General features: G+C 41.1%; 1 protein-coding gene across 1 annotated transcript in view; it reads left to right on the forward strand.

Moving 5' to 3' along the window:
* Nucleotides 1-21958, forward strand: part of LOC124112758 — a 42701-nt gene extending 20743 nt beyond the window's left edge. The window contains exons 2-4 of the mRNA XM_046472887.2: nt 7761-8384; nt 13397-13546; nt 18525-21958. Of these exons, the coding sequence (XP_046328843.1) occupies nt 8159-8384; nt 13397-13546; nt 18525-18769 (621 nt within the window). The 5' untranslated portion in view covers nt 7761-8158 and the 3' untranslated portion in view covers nt 18770-21958. The remainder of the gene's footprint in view (nt 1-7760; nt 8385-13396; nt 13547-18524) is intronic.
* The last annotated feature ends 1746 nt before the right edge of the window (nt 21959-23704 follow it).

The following is a 23704-nucleotide window of genomic DNA, read 5'->3' on the forward strand; positions in this document are numbered from 1 at the left end:
ATATAACGAACAATATGATACATATAACGAACAATGGATATAACGAACAATGGGATATAACGAACAATATGATACATATAACGAACAATGGATATAACGAACAATATGATACATATAACGAACAATATGATACATATAACGAACAATGGATATAACGAACAATATGAAACATATGACGAACAATATGATACATATAACGAACAATGGATATAACGAACAATATGATACATATAACGAACAATGGATATAACGAACAATATGATACATATAACGAACAATGGATATAACGAACAATATGATACATATAACGAACAATATGATACATATAACGAACAATGGATATAACGAACAATATGATACATATGACGAACAATATGATACATATAACGAACAATGGATATAACGAACAATATGATACATATAACGAACAATGGATATAACGAACAATATGATACATATAACGAACAATATGATACATATAACGAACAATGGATATAACGAACAATATGATACATATGACGAACAATATGATACATATAACGAACAATGGATATAACGAACAATATGAAACATATAACGAACAATGGATATAACGAACAATATAATACATATCACGAACAATATGATACATATGGCGAACAATCAGATAATAGAACAATATGATACATATGACGAACAATCGGATATAACGAACATTGTGATACATATAACGAACAATCGGTTATAACGTCCAAAATAATATAATGCCCTCAACTATAATTGTAAATTGTTAATTTCTTAACCAAAAAACGAGCCGTTTCCAAACTCCCCTTGGAGTTCGTAAAAATACGGAGTCGCGCAATGTCAACGAGGGACTGAAGCCCATGAGTGAACCATTAAACAGTTATATCACCAACGTGGCATTAGGGTGATCTCTACTGTGTCAAGTGACTCGAAAGCGCATGTTTATTCTTGCGCAACCTACGTGCATATACACTTCATGGTAATCACTGTTACCTCCAAACCCAGGAATCAATATATGTGTTGATAGAAACTCAACCTGCTGAATATTTCATACCGGTGACAGATCTAATTTGCTGAGCTATCAAAATGACCCTGACCCTGAGTGCATTATTGATGGGTTCATGCTTATGAACAGATAAGGGTGGGGCATCACGCCCTTACATGTGATACTGTTGCTGCGTCGGGGGAAAATGGACTTATGTTTGTCATACGAACGCTCGCCCGTGAAGGATATATCGTGCGTGTGTTATACGGCCATACCGTGTGTGTTAGATACATGTCAATATTGTGGCCGGTATCAAATTGCCATGTAGAATGTATTTCTGATCTAAATAGAGCTCACTTCTCCTGTCGCTGTAGTACACACACATGGGCGGTTGTATCGTTGTGACACCCACCAAGTCGATAGGATTCTGAGCATACATGAACTGCACCAGGTCTTTGGTTAAATGCTTCTACACTACTGCCACGACACCTGGTGTTTTTGCAATAGGCGTGTATCGCCAACGACGCATACATAAGCTGCTATTACTGCCACGACACCTGGTGTTTTTGCAATGACGTGTATCGCCAACGACTCATACATAAGCTGCTATTACTGCCACGACACCTGGTGTTTTTCCAATAGGCGTATACAGCCAACGACGCATACATAAGCTGCTATTACTGCAACGACACCTGGTGTTTTTGCAATGACGTGTATCGCCAACGACGCATACATAAGCTGCTATTACTGCCACGACACCTGGAGTTTTTGCAATGACGTGTATCGCCAACGACTCATACATAAGCTGCTATTACTGCCACGACACCTGGTGTTTTTCCAATAGGCGTATACAGCCAACGACGCATACATAAGCTGCTATTACTGCCACGACACCTGGTGTTTTATGCAATAGGCGTGTATCGCCAACGACGCATACATAAGCTGCTATTACTGCCACGACACCTGGTGTTTTTCCAATAGGCGTATACAGCCAACGACGCATACATAAGCTGCTATTACTGCCACGACACCTGGTGTTTTATGCAATAGGCGTGTATCGCCAACGACGCATACATAAGCTGCTATTACTGCCACGACACCTGGTGTTTTTCCAATAGGCGTATACAGCCAACGACGCATACATAAGCTGCTATTACTGCCACGACACCTGGTGTTTTTCCAATAGACATATACAGCCAACGACGTTCACATGAGTTGATATTACTGCCTCGACACCTCGCGTTTATGTTCGTAATAGGTGTGTATATTCAACGACGTACACAGGAACTGCCATTATCTTTACGACACCTGGTGTTTGTGCAATGGGCGTGAATATCCAACGACGTACGCGTGAGGTGTTGGCCCACAGTGTCGAAAATCTAAAATAGAGGTAGTTTTGTGATTAGACAGTTCGGTGATGGTCATTGGTTTGTTTATGCACTCAAATAGTTTCGACAGTTCGGTGGTGCCTGAAGATCATTGCATCAGGTAACACCTCGACACTTCGGTGTTGTGTCAAGAAAACGAGACGTATACATGTATTGCCACCGTTTAATAGAATTATTGTTACACAGATATAAATAAATGACATATTTTATATAGTTTAAGCACATTAAACCGTTTCGTATGGTATTATACAGTTTATACATAATGACATTGGTGTGAACTCCCTACGTTCTCGCCTTTTATAGCTACATTTACAATAAGCTAACGATAAGATTTACTCAAAATTTACTAGTCTTATTTCCGTTCTAAATTCGTTTAATTTCTGATCTTAAAACTCTTAAATCTTGACTTTTATAATGCTTAACATTCTCCTGATTTTGACTTTATAATCTATTTGGGAGAAGAGAAATGCCGACGAAGCCATAAGTTAATTCAGTACCGCTAATTGCTTTATTAATCCCTTCTGATCCCTTCGCATTATCGTTACTTTTGACTTTTTTAATCTTAAGTTGGGAGAAGAGACCGGGGGCGGTCGGGTAGCCTAGTGGTTAAAGCGTTTGCTCGTCACGCCGAAGACCCGGGTTCGATTCCCGACATAGGTACGATGTGTGAAGCCCATTTCTGGTATCCCCCGCCGAGATATTGCTGGAATATCGCTAAAAGCGGAGTAAAACCATACTCACTCACTCACTCGACAGTTCGGTACTGAACATTGCAACATTACAGTTTCACCATTAGAACTGCTATTACCGTCATGACACCTGGTGTTTTTGCAATAGGCGTGTTTATCCAACGACGTACACATTAACCGCTACTACTGCCTCGACACCTGGTGTTTTTGCAATAGACGTGTATAACCAACGACGTATACTAAAACCGCTAGTACTGCCACGACACCTGATGTTACTGCAATTGAAATGTATATCCAACGACGAAAATGTGATTTGCTTTTACCTTCACGCACCTGGTATTCTTGCAATTGGCGTGTATGTCCAGCGACGTACACATGAACTCATACCCTTCCCTTCACGACACCTGGTGTTTAGTAAGATAAGTTTATACCTGGGGTAACATAAAGTGCGGGGTTCCTTCGTGACACCTGGTGTTGGTTGAACTACTTTTTATTCAAATGACTATACCTTAATGGAAAACTTTTACGACACCAGGGCCCACTTGCACAAAGCAATCTTAGCGCTAGGACTGTTGTAAGCCTATGCTGAAGTATGGGAGTTACGATCATCTTAGCGCTAAGATCGCTTTGTGCAAGTGGGCCCCGGTGCTGGACAGTATGTCCGTGTATTCAGTGTACTGGGTTTTGGCAAGTGAACAGGTTTGTTAAAGCTAAACAGTGACCATATTACATAGCAATTCTAACGTGTTGGCGACAAACGTCGTACCCGTGAATCTTTTCAAAATATGTTGACACATAACGTATTTTTACACCACATTTTGAAAGGGCAAGTAAAGTCTTATGTTTCTTTCATCCTAAATAGTCCATATAAGCGCTTAATATACACCTTATACATTGACTATTTTAATATTATTTACTACTCAAAAGAAGTTAAGGATCACCTGATTCTTTCATATTACAATAGTTAATCTCTCATGCCATGACAGATTAACATTACCAATATGAAAGAATCAGGTGATCCTTAACTTCTTTTGAGTAGTATATATCCATTGTGACATTTTTAAATAGATAATTCTTAAATATTCAGTACAATTTCGGGGTACGCACAAATGCTTGAAATTAAACTCAATGGTGATTACAGGAAACTGAAAGAAGTAAAAAACAGCGAAAGTCCAGATTTCAGCTTCACATGAAGGACAGAAATGGCAGGTGGCTCCAGAATACCATTGCATGTTCTACCTTGAAACACCACACATCCAAGAACCACATCCTAATTGATCTAGATTCTGGGTTTTAAGAGGATTGGGTAAATGTACCGTAGTCTATGATTTGACAGTATAAGTTCAATATACCAGAGAATCTACTTTTACACGTAGCCCTTAATGTCCGGTGTCGCAGAGATAACAGCCCTAATGACAGATAAGCCACTAAACTCTCTGATGTTAAGACGAGACACAGACCTCGTGGAGACAAAGATGCATCTGCTTGCAAATCTCCCTGCCATTCCGACACATCTTCTGTTTGCTCGCTCACGACATGGTTTGTTAAACACACACAGACACTGACAGCTAAATTTATACATCCTCCCCTGTTTCACACAAATTGTCCCCCAAATCCCAGAACGCGCGTTAACCCGGACCAATAGCATATGAGACAGCTGGCACAGTGGCGGTAGTGTTGCATCCTGGTCTTGTAATCTCCATTCCTGGATAACGACGTGATCGAAGTCCGCAGCACCAGTCTCTGGTCCTCATGATCAAACTCCAAGGCAAAGCCTCTCAACATCAAATTGCAATCCGAGTCTCAGATGTGTGTATAGAAGGTTGGCTGGTGGTTTTTATACCTGATTACTGCTCTGGCTTTATGTCCAGGCTTCCATAGCGACAGTGCTTGTAAAACAACTACAAAGTAAGAAATCCTACCTCGCGAACAGTCTATGTTTGTACTATCCTGCGTTAATCTGGAGGCGGGTAATAGAGCCTAGATATATGGGCCTGTATAGCACCACGGGATCACTCCACTGTGCTGTAGTAATGAATTATCTAGAAATAATGTTGTTTTATCTTTTGGCTAATTACATTGTCTCTTGATGGGCGTTTTCTGTTCGGATTTACAACGTGTACCCCGGCTTCATACATCCAGTCGATTTATTGTTCTCAAACATTGGATGACACATGTGAAGAAGTAGGCAGAGGTATCAGGGCGTTACAATTCAATCTGGTTCTGTGGCGTGAAGGAGAATGACGCCGCCACGTGAAGGTCAATTCAACATACCTGGTATACATGTCTCTTTAGTGAGTGAGTGAGTTGGGTTTAACCCCGCTTTTAACATTATTCCAGTTTTATTACGGCGTGTCAGCTGAATGTGGGAGGAAAAAGCCCCAAGTGATGCAGGTCTGAGACGTTTACCATTTCGGTGAAACGCACGAGCATGGGTATGGTGCTGACAAATTTAGAAACATAATCGGGGCGAACCGGGATTCGAACCCATAATCATAGGTTACTGGCGTGCCCAAGGGACGCAACTCTGCACAGCGAATAGCGGCACCTTAGACGACTGGGTCACCTATGCACCCACATGTCTCTTTAAACTCACTGGGTTGGGGCGTTTATGTGGTGCTGATCTCATATGAAACTTTCGCTTTTCAATACAATTATTTTGTCGCTGTAAGAGATCAATGTTTGAAAGTGAGTGAGTGAGTATTGTTTTACGCCGCTTTTAGCAATATTCCAGCAATATCACGGCGGGGGACACAAGAAATGGGCCTCATTCATTGTACCCATGTCGGGAATCGAACTCGGGTCTTCGGCCTGATGAACAAACGCTTTAACCACTAGGCTACCCGACCGCCCCTGTTGTGGCTGGAGGGTATTCCAACACACAACATTCCACCTGTGCGTGTTCTAAACCTGTTTTGAGTTGCATAGTATAATGGATGGTAGACAATCATTTCAGATCTTACAGTCTTTGTTTCTAAAAGAAACGCATGGTTACATAGTTCACAGTCACGATGTACAAACGCCGAGTTCAGGTGATATGTACATAACGTCTGATTCACTCTGGGTATATGCTCAATTCCTGAAGGGTTAGTCCAATTACCTGTTATCTCACACATCAAGGTACGATGCCGAGAGAACAGCTGGGCGATAATGTACATGACGTGATACATCAAGGCGATAATTAGATTAGTGAGTGAGTTGGGTTTAACGACGCTTTTAACAGTATTCCAGTTACATCGCGGTGTGTAAGCTTTATGTGGGAGGAAAGACCGAGGTGATGCAGGTCTCAGACGTTTACCACTTCGGTGAAACCCACGAGCACGGGTATGGTGCTGGCAAACCTAGAAACATAATCGGGGCGAACCGGGATTCGAACCCGCAATCATAGGTTACTGGCGTGCCCAAGGGACGCAACTCTGCACAGCGAATCGCGGCGCCTTAGACGACTGGGCCACCCGTGCCCCTTTAATTAGATTAGCTTCCCTTAGTTCTTTCTTGAAATGTTGTGACAGGTCAGTATGGTCAATGTATGTTAATGTGCTTCCTACTTGAAGGTGTATTACAATTCACTGCTACAATGTAACGCAGTTCAATGTAATCCTCGAAACAAAACTACACTGTGATCTTGATGATGACGACGGTGATTATTATTAATAGTCATATTTTTATCATCATAATTATTTTCGAGACAGCCTCCGTGTTCTAGTGGTAGAACGTCCACCCGGAGAGCGGAAAGGTCGATCCGGGCGTGTGATACCAAAAGACGTTAAAAGATGGTACTTGTTGTTAGCCTGGCGCTCTGGCGCTCGTCATTTGGGGGCTAAAACAAGGACGGCTGTCGGCTCGGAGTCAATGTCAGTATTCATGTTAAACTGTGGCATGGTATCTCAGTGGGCTAGCACTATAAATCGGCATCAGTCCGGACTACTACAAGCAGACACACACACACGCACGCACGCACGCACGCACGCATGCACGCACGCACGCACGCACACGTTATATACCCCTATTTCACCTCACCTCACCATTATTATATATCAAGGGGGATAGATTGATGTCATTACAGTCTATGAGTTACTGATGTCACCGCATGTTCGGTAGTTTTTCTACTGAAATCATATAAAGTGACATTGAACATGAGTTGTTAAACCATTATTAGATATTGAGTTTATAAAAAATAACATTATCATTCTATTGTTCACTAAACAATGAAAAGTCCTGCTTGATTAATTCCTCATTTTATCTAAATACATATGCCCGATAAAGTAACACAATTGTGCGTCTATTCCATTATCGGAGGATCCGTGCTCACGATTGATTTAAAATGGACGTGCGAACACTTTTACAATTAAATACATTAATCTTTGCTCATCAAACTCTAAAACAGTAATCATGTCGGGCAAAACTGTGTTGCACGCTGACGTTTCATACGTAAATTAAAGTACTCGACTACTAATCAATATTTAATGCCATTCAGAGACTGCATCTGGTCCAGTTCACCATGAAGCCCACGGTAGCGGTAAACTGCGTTATTTACGGGCAAACGTCGCTGTTTTCAGGACGATATCTGGTCATTAGATGTACCTTGGTGATTCAACTCAATGGCGGCCTGTCCCCGATACTTAGCAGAGGAAGTAACTCTAACATGACACATCTAATAGGAATCTGATAAATACCAACTTTTTTGTTCCGCAGAGAATGGGCTGGAGTAGGCCTTGTCAATGGAACAGCCACTGGGTCATCGAAAGGGGACTTTTAAATGGGCTCATCTGTGATAGAGTACCGTGAGGATGACACTGACTCTTGAGCAAGCTGGCAGAGAAGTGGGTTACAAGAAGAGGATAGAACAATAACCTGGACAAGCCGTGTTACGACTCTCGCAAGAACCTAGGGTGCACGTCGATTTAGGAGGGGATACCTGGATAAGCTGGATGATACTCATATTGATGCTCCCGCGGCTTATAGGTCCAATTGCAGAATGTTTCCAGCGAATAGTATAGGATAAAGGTGCATTGTGATTGTCAACGTTCGCGAACACAGACTCTTGTTCTAGAGACCGGTACTTCCAGTTGTTGCTCAACTTAACAAACAAAATGTCAGTTCCCGGAGAGCCAGTTGAGACCAAGATGGGGCTATTGTCCATTAAAGGTGCTGCCACTGCCATTACGTTCTTCCTCGGACTAGGGATGTTTCTCATGGCATTTGCTTCCACGGAATGGCTTGGTTTGGACGAGGGTATATCTATTTCCTTGTGGAAGAGCTGTTCCAAGGACTACAAGACACAGGTGTGGACGTGTGTGGCATGGGATGTCTTACCAGGTGAGCTCATCATTCTTGTTTTAAGGGTTAACCATGTTACTCGTTTTGGACGGACATCAAAATAGTCTAGTTTAGGGATAAAGTGTAACAAAATATCTTTGACCCAAGAAACACATTTTTTAAATGAGGATTTAGAAAGATGTCTTTTTTACATTATTGTTGTAAACTGAAATCACTGTCCTGTCAGGATTGTCTGATTGTCGGTCCTATCAGACAATCCTGACGTGAAAATGGTAAGAAATATCGGTATTTATTTGTCTAATAGTATTTTATATTTATGTCCGAGAGCAAATTGACCACATTTCCAGACTTTTAAAGATAATATTTGTGTACAATCCCCTTTTCTGGTTGTGTATATATATTATTCTTGGACGTGTTACCATGTTGTCAATGTCACTGACATTAGCATGGGGTACATGTAGCTGAGATGAGATATTTAGTTGAGTTCTTCCATGCATAATGCGTGTCAATCTCTCTGTCATATAACAAGCACTAGGTCTGTATCTGGATAATCTTACTTGTCAATAAAATCATCGATAAAATTCGTTAATAAGGGAAAGCCACACTTAACTCTTTCTCCTCTAATTGTTATACATCGACAATCAATAACTGACCATGCCAATTACACGGAAATGGCACCTAACCTAACACTAATCTGCTAAGCAGCATGGAAATTGGAATGTTTTTTATTTCATGTAGATTAATTTGGTTTGATAAACAAACTAAAAAATAACCTGAGTTCGATCTGAAGGTAAACAAAAGCACAGTATGCTTATTTAGTTTGATTTTGTGTGTTTTTTGTTTATTGTTTAACGCCGCACTCAGCAATATTCCAGCTTTATGACGTCAGTCTCTATATAACCGAGTCTGGACCAGACAGTCCTGTGGTTAACATCATGAGCATCGATCCACGCAGTTGGGATACGATGACATGCATCAACCAAGTCAGCGAGCCTGACCACCCGATCCCGTTAGTCGCCTCTTTAGACAAGCAGAGTCGCTTTACGGCAAGCATGGGTTGTTGACAATACACGAACACCCGCATTGTTAAATTTGTCTGTTAGTGTGTGTCTAGTGTCATTCATGTTAACATCACGAATGAAAACCGCTCGCTTGTTTCGCTCTTATTTCCTCGATCTCATTAATTTGATGATTTGCCACATCTCATAACGTCTCTCACATATGTGCACCTGTGTTAGATTGACAGACCCTCTGTGATAGTATCCACAATGTGTTGGTTTCTTGTTAATCAGGGGAGGAGGGTTATCTGTACCATTAATCTAACCCCGTGCGTGATATGCACCAATCACTCTAGGATTCTCATAGACATCTTACGCAACCAGATATGTCTTCAGCCAAGTTGGACGAACACCTAGGAAGTATTGTTCCGTGACCATTGAAATTTCATTGCGCAATAGAACCTTGTTTCCCCTTCCCACCATGATGCTGTGATTGCTAATAACATTCAAACATGACTTCATTTAGGAATTGTAATTAACTTTGTGTAATTTCAACTCAGAAATGAGATTCATTTGTAAATTACAATCCGTCAAGCAAAGCGCCATGCTATTTTCATGTGTGTAATTACATAGATAGTAATATGACAAATCCGCCACAGTGATCCCTTTGATGGTAATGTAATTAGAAGATGTATTGCCCAACGGCAGATTTCATGCTTGTTCTAGGATCGCAGATACTGTTATGTTCTGTCGCGCCTTGTTCATTCAGAACCCAGACTAGACTGGGACAGTCTTTATTCCAATTCAATAAAATATAATGAAAATTAAAGAACAGAACGAACTAACCACCCTAGAAATATGAAACAATAGAAAAAGAGCACACCAATGACAAGGTACAAATCAGTGCTTTTAAAAAAGCGCTGAAACTGAGACTGCACCCAGTCCTATCCAGGGCCTGCGTCATAGTTTTCATTGCTGGCATCAACCTAAGTTGCTGTCTTTATTCATATACACTGATGCATACTCGACCAACCTTTCCTGCCTCACGCAACCTTCTCTGTTTAGGCAACAGAGGGAACTATATTTTCATTTGACCTTTAAACATGCTAAAATTGACACTCCTCCACATTGCACAGAAATACTAAAGTTGAAACTCTGATTGACGCTGATGAAACCAAATTCATTTGACATTTGGTTTGTCACATGCTATCGTTAAACATGTCAGTGAGAGAAATAGATTTGATTTGATGTTTCGACTAAGTGTTCGGATTTTCAAATGCATCAGTCAGATTATCCTTCCCCCGTGAGACCGCCTCCGTGGTCTAGTGGTAGAGCGTCCGCCCGGAGAGCGGAAGGTCCGGGATTCGATCCCCGGCCGCGTCATACCAAACGACGATAAAAGATGGTACTTGTTGTTACCCTGTCTGGCGCTCGGTATTAAGGGCTAAAACAAGGACTAGTCTGGTCGGAGTCAGTATACTGTCTCTGAGTGGGGTATTCATGTTAAACTGCGGCATGGTATCTCAGTGTGCTGGCACTATAAGTCGGCATCAGTCCGGACTAGAACAAGCAGCAACACACACACGTGCATTCACGTTACTATAGAAGTGCAATATTCTTCGACGCGACGTTAAAACCAATTTCACCTCACCTATAGATGCGGGGAAAGGGGGAAAAGGCGGTCCTGAAAACTATCAGGATATTACTTTCATGAGCATACTTGGAACTTATACACTCCAGTAAAATAATAAAAGCTAAGATTACTGCAGGGAAACAGCCAGACGTTTGATACGGGTACTATCCAGCAGTCAATGTGCAGAAGAAACTATTTACCTTGAGCAAAGAAAGATTATATGTAGCTTGTCGACTTCAGAAAGACCGTAAAGTGTGAATAGAAAACGTCTTTTACTCGTTTCCATTAACATTGATTTTTCCGATATATTCTCGAGTCATTTGAATCAGTATTGACACCGTGCTACTTGTAGTGCCTTAAAGTTAGATAAACACTGAATACGACTTATACACATGTAGATCCTTGGTAGAAATCCATGGTTACAAATTGTACACGGTTCGCCTCAAATATATTTCGTGGCTTGTCAGCACCATACCCATGCTTGTGGGTTTCACCAAAAAGGTAAACGTCTGACACATACATCACTTCTGGCTTTCCTCCCACTTTAAACTGACACGCGGTGATATAACTCGAATACTGTTCAGGGCGGCGTTAAACCGGTGTCACAAATTGTAAAAAAGTTATAATTTTTTTATTACATTTGGATATGCCTCAATATACCAGAATGTACGCGATAACAATTGACCAAAAATGTGAAAATTCCATTACATGGCATTTCTTCACAACACTGGTATGGTACGAACAACAGTTGCCGTATATCAAGGAATGATAGCATCTCGGTATATAGGTTACAATCGCAGCATGAACATACGTCCATTATGCAAATTATAGGAAATACCTGGCGCTAGATGAAGGACAGGCGGATCAGGAATAGTGGTTGATGAAGGATGATGGAATGTTTTGTAATCTTAATAACACTGCAAATGAATTCCATGGATTCGATTCCTAGATTCATCCGTTTATGACTTTGCCCTATTAACACAATAACCGTTCTCTTTCAAAGGGACAAACGCCTTGCGTCTCTTTCCTGTCAGTATCAACTAAGTGTGGTTTCGAATCCCATCTTCACCTCTGCCATGTTGGTCTGACCAAAGTGACCTATGTCCACCACATGCGTCTCGTTGACTTTACTCCAAAATGAATACGATATTACTGAAATAAATACGAAAATCAATACGAAATAACTGCAATACTGTTCAAAGTTGTGTTAAACCCAAATCATTTCTTATTTGCTGATCCCCGAAATATATACCATCAGTAGAGATGTACGATGATACAATCCACTAGATAGTTCACGTCTACAGAACCGATAGCATTCTAAATTACCAACAGCCGAAATATTGCTGTGTCGTCAGTAGGGATCAACGTTCATACAATCTATAGACAGTTCACGTCTACAATACCAACAGCCGAAATATTGCTGTGTCGTCAGTAGGGATCAACGTTCATACAATCTATAGACAGTTCACGTCTACAATACCGACAGGCGAAATATTGTTGTGTCGTCAGTAGGGATCAACGATCATACAATCTATAGACAGTTCACGTCTACAATACCGACAGCATTTATAAATTACCAACAGCCGAAATAGTGCCGTGCCATCAGTAGGGATCAAGGATCATACAATCTATAGACAGTTCACGTCTACAGAACCAATAGCCATGCATATTACATTCGAACAGAATTCTCGAAACAGCGTATCGTACAAAGGTGAGTGAGTTGGGTTTAACGCCGCTTTGAACAGTATTCCAGTTATTTCACGGCGTGTCAGCTTAATGTGGGAGGAAAGCCCGAATTGATACACGTCTCAGATGTTTACCTTTTCGGTGAAACCCCCGAGCATGGGTATGGTGCTGACAAACCTAGAAACACAATCGAGGCGAACCGGGATTCGAACCCACAATCATAGGTTTCTGGCGTGCCCAAGGGACCGAACTCTGCACAGCGAATAGCGGCGCCTTAGACGACTGGGCCACCCGTGCCCCCGTATTGTACAAGAACTAACAGTCATAAGGCATGCTGGTCAAGTCGAAGTGTATGTGCTACACCAGTGAATTATTTGCTTTTATTCAGTTATTCGCTTTAGTTTTTAATTGTAATGCTTTGAAATGAGGAATACTCTCAAAAGAGCTTATGCATGTACCAGTGGCATGATACTAACACCTTTCATTCAGCAACTAATACAAACCACACTGACATGTCTATGCCGAATACGGAGTTAAATTTCACCCACCCATCCACCTACCCACCTACCTAACCTGATAGGTCTTGGTTTGTTATCACCATAACTGTACCTCTAAAATCCACGACGTGCATCAGGTTGGGCTTTCTTCTCATCTTCAACTGACACCCGTGAAATACTTTATCGAGGAGATGCCACACCAAACTCACTCACCCACTCACTCCTGTTCTGTTGCAGATTTCGTGAGAGCGGCCCAAGGATTCTGCGTGGTCGGCATCCTCACCTACGCCCTGTCCCTGATGATCCTCGTCGCCTACATTACAGTGCCCACTCTACAGGAAACAAGAGGGGTTCTTATAGCCTTATGTCTACTAATATTTTCAGCAGGTGAGTTATATGACGTAGATGTAAATCGTTTGTTCCGATGTTCCTCGCAGGATTTATTTATTGAAGCTTTGCGATTTGTAAATATTACACGAGAACACCGAGAAAATATGCAGCCTACATAATGCTGAAGAAGAGCACAATTTTGTTTGCCAAAATTATGCAGCGTGAAAGGGCGAGTAAAATCATTCAACCGGAGTAATCAGTGTTCCTGCAGCAATACATGACACGGTCTAACAACAGTAATAGAGATTGGTCTCATTCACCCGGAGTCATCAATGTTACTGCAGCGACACATGGCGAGGTCTAGCATCAGTAAAAGAGATTAGTCTCATCCACCCGGAGTCATCAATGTAACTGCAGCGACACATGACGAGGTCTAGCAACAGTAAAAGAGATTGGTCTCATCCATCCGGAGTATCAATGTAACTGCAGCGATACATGGCGAGGTCTAGCATCAGTAAAAGAGATTAGTCTCATCCACCCGGAGTCATCAATGTTACTGCAGCGACACATGACGAGGTCTAGCAACAGTAAAAGAGATTGGTCTCATCCACCCGGAGTCATCAATGTTACTGCAGCGACACATGACGAGGTCTAGCATCAGTAAAAGATATTGGTCTCATTCACCCGGAGTCATCAATGTTACTGCAGCGATACATGGCGAGGTCTAGCATCAGTAAAAGAGATTGGTCTCATCCACCCGGAGTCATCAATGTTACTGCAGCGATACATGGCGAGGTCTAGCATCAGTAAAGGAGATTGGTCTCATCCACCCGGAGTATCAATGTTACTGCAGCGATACATGACGAGGTCTAACATCAGTAAAAGAGATTAGTCTCATCCACCCGGAGTATCAATGTAACTGCAGCGATACATGGCGAGGTCTAGCATCAGTAAAAGAGATTAGTCTCATCCACCCGGAGTCATCATTGTTACTGCAGCGACACATGACGAGGTCTAGCAACAGTAAAAGAGATTGGTCTCATCCACCCGGAGTCATCAATGTTACTGCAGCGATACATGGCGAGGTCTAGCATCAGTAAAAGAGATTGGTCTCATCCACCCGGAGTCATCAATGTTACTGCAGCGACACATGGCGAGGTCTAGCATTAGTAAAAGAGATTGGTCTCATCCACCCGGAGTCATCAATGTTACTGCAGCGACACATGGCGAGGTCTAGCATCAGTAAAAGAGATTGGTCTCATCCACCCGGAGTATACATGTTACTGCAGCGATACATGGCGAGGTCTAACATCAGTAAAAGAGATTGGTCTCATCCACCCGGAGCATCAATGTTACTGCAGCGATACATGGCGAGGTCTAACATCAGTAAAAGAGATTGGTCTCATCCACCTGGAGTATCAATGTTACTGCAGCGATACGTGGCGAGGTCTAGCATCAGTAAAAGAGATTGGTCTCATCCACCCGGAGTATCAATGTTACTGCAGCGATACATGGCGAGGTCTAACATCAGTAAAAGAGATTGGTCTCATCCACCTGGAGTATCAATGTTACTGCAGCGATACATGGCGAGGTCTAACATCAGTAAAAGAGATTGGCTCATCCACCTGGAGTATCAATGTTACTGCAGCGATACATGGCGAGGTCTAACATCAGTAAAAGAGATTGGTCTCATCCACCCGGAGTATCAATGTTACTGCAGCGATATCAAACAAGTCATTTGTTTAACATCCCCTATACCTATCTATCAATATACATAGCAAATCACAAAGTACCATATTACTTGCCAGAACTCAATAACATGCTTAAATGTTTTCCTCGATCGTGTTCGATGTGGGCGGCAAACTTAATATTTGTTTACGACGGTTTAACTCGCCACCGGCATGATATGATCTTCCCATATCGATCCTCTTGAAAAATATTGACCTCTTTATTTGAACTGAAAACACCAGTATTTACTTTGAGGCAATTAAGTGGCACTGTGCTCCTGCCAATAAAAGACATTTGCGATGACGTCATTCAGACAGTCCTTATCCAATAACCAGCCAACGAACGCCATTTGCAGGGTAACCAACATTCTCCTCAAAACCGGAACGTGCATCAAACCGCCGGACTAGTTAGGGTAGTCATCCTAATTAAGAGAATGACCCCTAATGCCTCCTGAGCTTCGTGGCCCCTGTCGAACTCCCCGCGTCTCTGATTTTGTGTCTGTGATGTTTGAAATGGTTGGTTATCAAAGAAGGCTGTGGGTCTCCCAGCAGATCCCAGCTGGCACGGGACAATTACCTACTGCCGTACACTCTACGTCCGTAATGAAGTACGCTCAACTACATTGATCTGAAGACACGGGGATTTTAATAGCTTTTTCCTATTTCATAAATCGATGGCGGCATGCACCGCATACACTGCCTTTATTTAATTTCTTCTCAGTATTGGAAATCTGGGGAAGACGGCAAAGCAATCGATGGACCCAGTACTGATATCGGCTTCGTCATAACTACCGTGGTCACGGGAAGGGCAGCAGCATCGCATATGGGGACCCCTGTCGTCTCGTGCACAATGCCGTCCATCTTCACGGGTAATCTTGGCGGGGAGGCTACAGCTAATATGCCCCGCCACTTGGGATAGTTCGACGGGAAAACCTGCCACACAAAGGAAAACTGGCTCATTACCGACATGGAGCCTCTTAGGTATTCTGCGAGTGTCTCAAAGTGCTATGACGTGTTGAAATCACACGAAACTGTATGAATATACATCCGTTCAGCCCTTTCGTCAGCAGCCCATTAAAGCATCCGTCGATACACTCAAGCGGCCATAATCGAAACTCCTTTTTGGGTGAACAGACATCAAAATGACGTGTCAACTTTATGTTACGAGTAAGCACGCGAATATGATCTATTCTGTTTTTTTCGGATCTCATCCTTTCTACTATGAGCATTATAGGCCCAACTCTCGCTAGTCTTGAAGACCACAGGGGCATCCTTTCCGCGATATGATCTGATACCATACTCGGAAGATCCAGAGGAAAGGGGTTTAAGGTTGGAGACAAGGTGATGGATTTTCGTTGGGGTTGGGTTAGGATTGGGGTTGATGTTGGTGTTGGTGTTAGGTTAGGGGTTGGATTATGGTTTGGGTTTGGCGTTGTGGTATTAGTTGTGGTTGGAATTGGGGGTCGGGGTTTGGGTTTGGGTTTGGGTTTGGGCTTTAGTGTTTGGGTTTGGGTTAAGGCTCTGCACGATCCAAATGGGTTCGGGTGTATTCACGCTTTCAGACTGCGACTGTTGTCACTGGTTAGATCAATATTGACCCAGGTTAGAACATAGGAAGCTGATCTTGGGGTTTCTCGCTTATCAGCATGTTGTTTGTTGCAACAGAATTCGACAAAACGGAAGTTTACCTGAGCAACGAATCCATTACATTGCGACGGGAAAGGATGTATTTCAGCCATAAGTCAGACTAAGAGCGCGAGCGTGTTCGGCCAGGGTTGTCATCCATCACGTTAAGAGCTTCTTGAAACTTGGTAGACAATGTGACGGGATTTGGATATTCTCGGGAAAGTCCTTTATAATGATACCCATGTGCCACGACATGACAATCGATGTGATAACTGTACCCGATAGCTTGAGTAAGTATTTACAAGTTCCGAAGCATGGATTCTATATCCTTGGCCGAATCCTTATAATGGAGGCTGGCGCTCGGTCATCCATCATTGTCCAACACTTACACTCAATCCGTATAATACAATACTTCACTCATATAATTAGTCTTATAGTTGCAGTAAGAGGCTTGGAGGGTATTAATGCTGCTATTTCCGTGAAGACGTACCAGAATGAGACCACAGCTTAATAACGTGTAACGATGTTACAGTGCATCTGTCTGTGTTGTGCGGTGAAGAGAATTCTTGTTTATTGCATGCGAATAAAAGGAATATTTATAATAACAGAGTATGTGGTTGTGAAAATTTGAAACGTTTTGATTCTTGTTCGGTAAAAATGTTTTCTCTGACCAACAATTTAATTTAATAATAATAGCAACAGCAATAATTTAATTTCAATAACATCTGTTTGCTGCTCAGGACCAGTCACTTCCCACTCGAAACCGTCTATGTGTGTAAATATAAAATGTAGATTATGCAATGAATTTAATGAGACTGGCAAACACATTGTCAGTGGATGCCCGGCTTTTGCACAACCATAGTACTTAAGCGACATGATCGGGTGGCTCGATCATTATATTACCGTCTTCGCCATGCTTGTGGTTTTGACACAGAGGTCCATCCATGGTACGACCGAGAATATGTAGATGGCGTCATGGAAAATGATAAATACAAAATTCTTTGGAATAGGCCCGAATACAGCCTCAGACTTTTACAGGACAACAAACCTGATCTTGTCCTTTTTGATAAATCCAATGAAATCATTTATATTATTGAATTCTGAATTCTGCCCCTTTCGACACTTATGTGATTGACAAGGAAAAACATGGCAAATATGCGGACCTCGCTTTCGAAATGTCACGCTTGCATCCCAAGAACCAAGTTGTCCGACTCCCCATTGTTCTTGGTGCCTTAGGTTTGGTACCTCCCAATCTGTTGACAGACATTGGGAGAGTACCCGGGTTTACTATCAGGAATACAGGAATACAGGTTGCAGTGTTGGGGAGTCTTCACATTCTCCGAAATGTTCTGGGTGGGTTTGACTAGGCAGCACTTGTGAGAAGTCCCATTTGCTGTCTGGGCTGCGTGTAGAGGGGGCAAGGGCCCCGAGCTGATGATGAGCCTTACCAGCCTGACTGTGCCAGGATCACCCAAACCCTCTTTGCTGCATTTTTTATTTTTAATCTGATAGTAATAATAATAATAATAATAATAATAATAATAATAATAATAATTTATTATTATTTTTTTAATTCTATTATTATCCAATGGACAACTCTACAGCATGACCCTAGCGGGAGCAATATGCCAATAAATATATTAAAGGTCGAGATCTAACACAACTATATTTTCCTATTGCAGGCTGTATGACGCTGATGGCTCTCATCGTCATGGGAATCAAGGGCAAAGACTTCTGTGTAGATATACGACGAGATATCTCGAAGTTACTCCATTACTTTGCATTACGAGTTAACGCATATGGTTCCTTCTACATCGGCTGGTCCTATGTTATAGCCATCCTTTCCTCTATCGTCACTCTATCTAGCTTTGCCTTCTGTATGCTGGAATTCATCAGGGTCAACGACATGCCAGTCAGACAGCACTGAGTCCCGAAGAACGTTTAACCGAAACTGAGTGTCTGCTCAAACAGGTGTGTATAATCTGGTACTGAGCATGCATGGACTTCTGTGATGGAACATCATGGTCAACACGTGTGTAAGGAGAGACGTAAGGACTTTCATGACGGTTTCAATCGTTGAGGTGTGACTTGAGTCGGGTGCTGTACACCTGGACGTTCCATAATGGTTTTCCACAACTGCATGTTTCCCATCACCATTACCACCAAGCTGAACGTGGTGTTATTTGAAGGTGCCAGCTCAAAGTCTACCTTAATGTGATCGACCAGTCCCCCAGCCTTAATGTGTTACAGACTAGAACGTAATGACAACAAGCGTGTATGCTGTTTCTGATTTATTATTTGGCTGTTTTTTTGTGAGAAACGTCGGGGAACAAGATTCACTTTAACGATAAAGCGAGTTAGCGGGCCGAGAGAATGCCTGTTTACAAATCAATGAGTAAATAGCATGGCTTTGTTTATGGGAGAGTTAGTTACCGAGAATGCAACTCATGGTAAGACTTTTTGAATGCCATGGATGTGATATAATGGATGAGCGAATGACGAAATCATAAACCTGAACAAACCCTGAAATATCACTACAGTGTTTTACAACACTAAAGCAAGGGCATCACATACCAAACGTAAAGCTATCAACAAATTATTGACAATTGTAATGGACTATGCGAAGTTAAATACGTTTTAATATTAAATCTGAATGGGTTCCATATTTAATTTATAAAACCTGTGTATGTATGTCAACATCAGAAGGCATCCCAATTGATAATGGCGATGAAATGAAAGGTACGAAAAAGATGACAGGCTCCGAAAGGTCATGGATGAACTAGAACGGTATACCACTTGATGCCAGACTGTTTATGATGACTCCATCAGTAAAGACCAATCGGTCCGATGTGTATATCCCGAAGATGGATATAATTTTATAGGGAGGCTCGCTCGGAATGAAAGCCTTAGAAAGGATATGGACAGATGATAGCGTTAGTCAATGAATTGACGTTAGGGTCAATACAGTCAACATGAAATGAATTCATGACTACACCAGACATCAGAATGGAGACGTAGGCCATTTCGATGAAGAAAACAGAACGGTCTGAAATGCCACTGGATGGGTAATTAATGTCGCTTGGTGATTAATCAACTTTTGTGTAAAAAGATTCAATTTGGATTCCCATTTTCAGGCATAGCCCCAGTGAATGTTCTGTTGTGAGAAGAAATGGAATGTTTCTTAATGGACGTCAGTACGAATAGAACGAGACTGAAGTGTTCAAATTTATTTGGCCATGACTCCATTTCTTTGGCGTGAACTTTTAAGAGAAAGCCTTCTTACTAGACACAGGATGATGACGGAGTGTTGATGTGTTCCGGGACCTGGCAGAGTCTATATTGGACATGGAGCTACTTCCAGGCACCTCTACCATGCCTGTAAACCGCCATACTATCATGTACCATCATGTTATCATGTATACATGCCAATGTATTCACGTAGTACGGGAGACATTGTATGGACATCATACACTCAGGGCATGTGCTAATACCAATTTCTCATAAGAAACAGAGATAGAGTAGACTGTCTTCAAAAAACAATTGAACCGATATCTGAAACCGGTTTGATAAACCGTTATCTGCAACCGGTTTGATAAATCGTTGTCTAAAACCGGTATGATAAACCGCAATCTGTGACGACACAAGTGCTGAGTTCGATAGTTACCTGGAAGAGGACGGTTCAGAAATATTCCACAGTAGTGCTTCTGTCTTGACAAATGTGACCATCAACAGAGTAAATGACAACGGAAAATGTTAATTACTGCTGTAACACCAGGACAGTGAACATGATTGATCAGTGCCAGCGCTCCACTGATTCCGTTAATGTCTCATTTTCACAATATCAATTTATCCTGCGTCTGATAAGGACCTGCTGTACGACCATAACGGATCAAGTCCTGCTAAGTTGAAACCACAATTTGTTCGTCCCTTAACGATTCTGAGAACACTTATTGTTACGTACATGTTATAGTGAATGTCTAAAGAAGGAACATGTGTGCTTGTTGTTAAATACGTTTCCTTGTGTTAGAATTTTAACGGGATAAATATTTACTTTATCGTCAAACATTCTGACATTGGGATGTCTAGAAATTTGATAACAATAAATTTGACATCAATGACTTTAGGTTAATTCCGTGAAATGCTCTATTCAAATTATTATGTTGATTTTCCAGTCGTAGTTCCAACACGGTGGGAATAATAATGACAATAATCACACACTGATGTTCATTAATGTTCTTCTTCACTGTTAGGTCTTACTCTTCATTCATTCCAACGAAATATTCCCATTTACATCGACCTTGAAATACTCAAAATACCCTGGGGTGAACAGATATATACTGTGTTTGTTTAAGCCTTGAGTTGAAATTGAGATAAGTTATCATTCAAATATCAGGCATCCACATATTCTGAAAGAATTGTACATTATGGGTGAGATTTTTCACTTCCGAGTTTACTGTGATCTCTATAGGCGTGTTTGGACATATTGACATAATCACTATTTTGTTATACTATCCTCAAATATTAAACACATCTCCTTAATTATGTTTAGACTTATCTTGGGTTGGAATATTCGATTGACCTTGATTACAAGCCTTGGTTTGTCAGCACCATCCCCGGGTTGTAAGTGAAAGGATACTTTTTCGGTCAATATTTTAAAAAACACAATTGTTTTACTATCGGTTTCTGTGAAAGGAGAAGCTACACAATACAACAATTCAGAATCCATTTTTTTCAGGAGACCCACTATGTATAACGAGCAATTAATGTTTGGGGTAAATATTTTTTTCAGGAGCATTTTTTTTAATCCCTTGCCTCTCCACGAATATCAAATGGTCGGTCCTACGTGACCTTCATGTGACCTTCATGTGACCTTCATGTGACCTTCAAAAAGATGTGAAACCTGCCGACCATTATTCAGATGAACCGCCGTGATGTAATTCAACTCACTCAATCTGCGTTTATTATACCAAAATAAAGTCTCATTTCTCGGGTACTACATGATTGTTAAGTGTCTAGAAAAGAGGTTTTCCCCTATATCGTCCTATGTCATGATAGAACGAAAGTTTCCCTCTTCACCCGCACCAACGTCCGTACTTCACCCAAACACTACCTCTAACACGATCCAACAATCTCACTCACATATTCACTCCTACCCCTAAGCACAAGATTCTTTTCTATTCCTTGTGTCACTACCCAATCAAATAGACTTTTCAGCCAATCCATTTCGGTTGCCATGCCTTCACGGTTGCATCGATGGGGTCACTAATACCCTTAACGTGCATTTGCACTTAACTTGTAATAAATCCATAGTCTATATATGATGTTTGAATTATTAGAATGTTCTTTGTTGACATTACTTGTTGATTTGATGTTACAAGGTTGTGATAAACGTCTGATGTTAAATACCACCTCTTAAGTATTCCATTTTCACTGTATATAATATAGGATGTTATGAAATAAACCACAAACATTGACGCAAAACGGTACACCAGTGTTTTCAGGTGAATAACAAATCTCAAAAGGAAATCAAGACACCCTGTTTTTCTAACCTATAATATTCTGGATTGAATATTTTTAATAACACATTTAACAAAACTACGCAAATATAATAATTGTTAAAAAATGACATTGATCATATTTTCTGCCGTGGCGTAAGATATAACCTTGCAAAAATGACGAAAAAGTATATAACAGTTAGTACCCTTTGGGCTATATTTCTAATGTGATTACAGTCTTCTATCATTTGCTTTTTTACACTGATGTACTTTTAAGAGGCAACACAATATGATTCTGTGAAACATTTTGTTCCAATTTATAGTTTCATGTCTCAGATTTTATAAGATCTCAGTAATTTATTTGCCACATTCGTGATACCGTTGAAGTTTTGCTGTTCGGGGTTCAGACTATTTCAACAGACTACGATCTTACCTTTAAAACATTAAGTTAACTGAAACTGATATTTAAGACATGGTATAAAGCACGAGCAGCACTGTCGAGTAGTTCCTATGTACTGGAGCGTGTATCATCATCCAAGATGGCTGTCGATGGATATGATCTCAATTGTATGCCCTGTTACATGTATGTAGTCGTGCGTTGTGTTGTAGTTGTGTTTGCAACACGATAAAACGGCCTGTGTTGAAATTCGTGTGTCATTCACAAACATTCCATATTAAGTTTTTGAAGCCATTTATGCAAAATATTCGCGCGGATTTAGTCTTGGAATGCAACATAATGAATGTACGACGTAAATCTAATGTTTCGTTCTGTGTAAGCTATATGCTTAAATAGAAATGTAAATCTGACTTTTCGTGCTGTGTGAACCAGAGTGGTTCGTTGTGAATGCAATAGGTAATATCTTGTCAGGTGAGGATACATAGCAATTATACTGTACTATAGGTGATGCTTATCCCTTTCCGAGATCACATCACATACCAATAATACACAAATAGGTCCATATATGAACGTTTTATGAAAGTATTTTTGAAGTTTATTAATTATTCAGAGATAACTAACCACGTTCATGGCGATAACAAACGTTCTGAATATAATTGTCACATTCGTATATTAATATAACTCCCTTGTTCCCTCTCAAGTCGTTCGTTTTGAAATGTGTAATGTGTGAACGTATTGTTTTTCCCTCAGTGTCCCCCGGTTGTAGAATGACAACTTCAAGGTTGTGGAGTATGGTTGTGATTTAGAAAACGAGAAAGGTTGTGAAATCGACATCTAACATTCATTGTAATGAAATTATGCCTTGTGCTTGCGGTTCCTTGAATAAACTTATAATTTCAAAGTAATGTACTAATTATCGAAACCATTATTCGCGAGGTTTAGTGTAGAGTTTTATTCATCGCGTGCACGG

The sequence above is a fragment of the Haliotis rufescens genome, unplaced genomic scaffold (genome assembly GCF_023055435.1).
Source record: "Haliotis rufescens isolate VD_foot unplaced genomic scaffold, xgHalRufe1.0.p SCAF_2, whole genome shotgun sequence".
In the NCBI taxonomy this organism is placed as follows: Eukaryota; Metazoa; Mollusca; class Gastropoda; order Lepetellida; family Haliotidae; genus Haliotis; species Haliotis rufescens.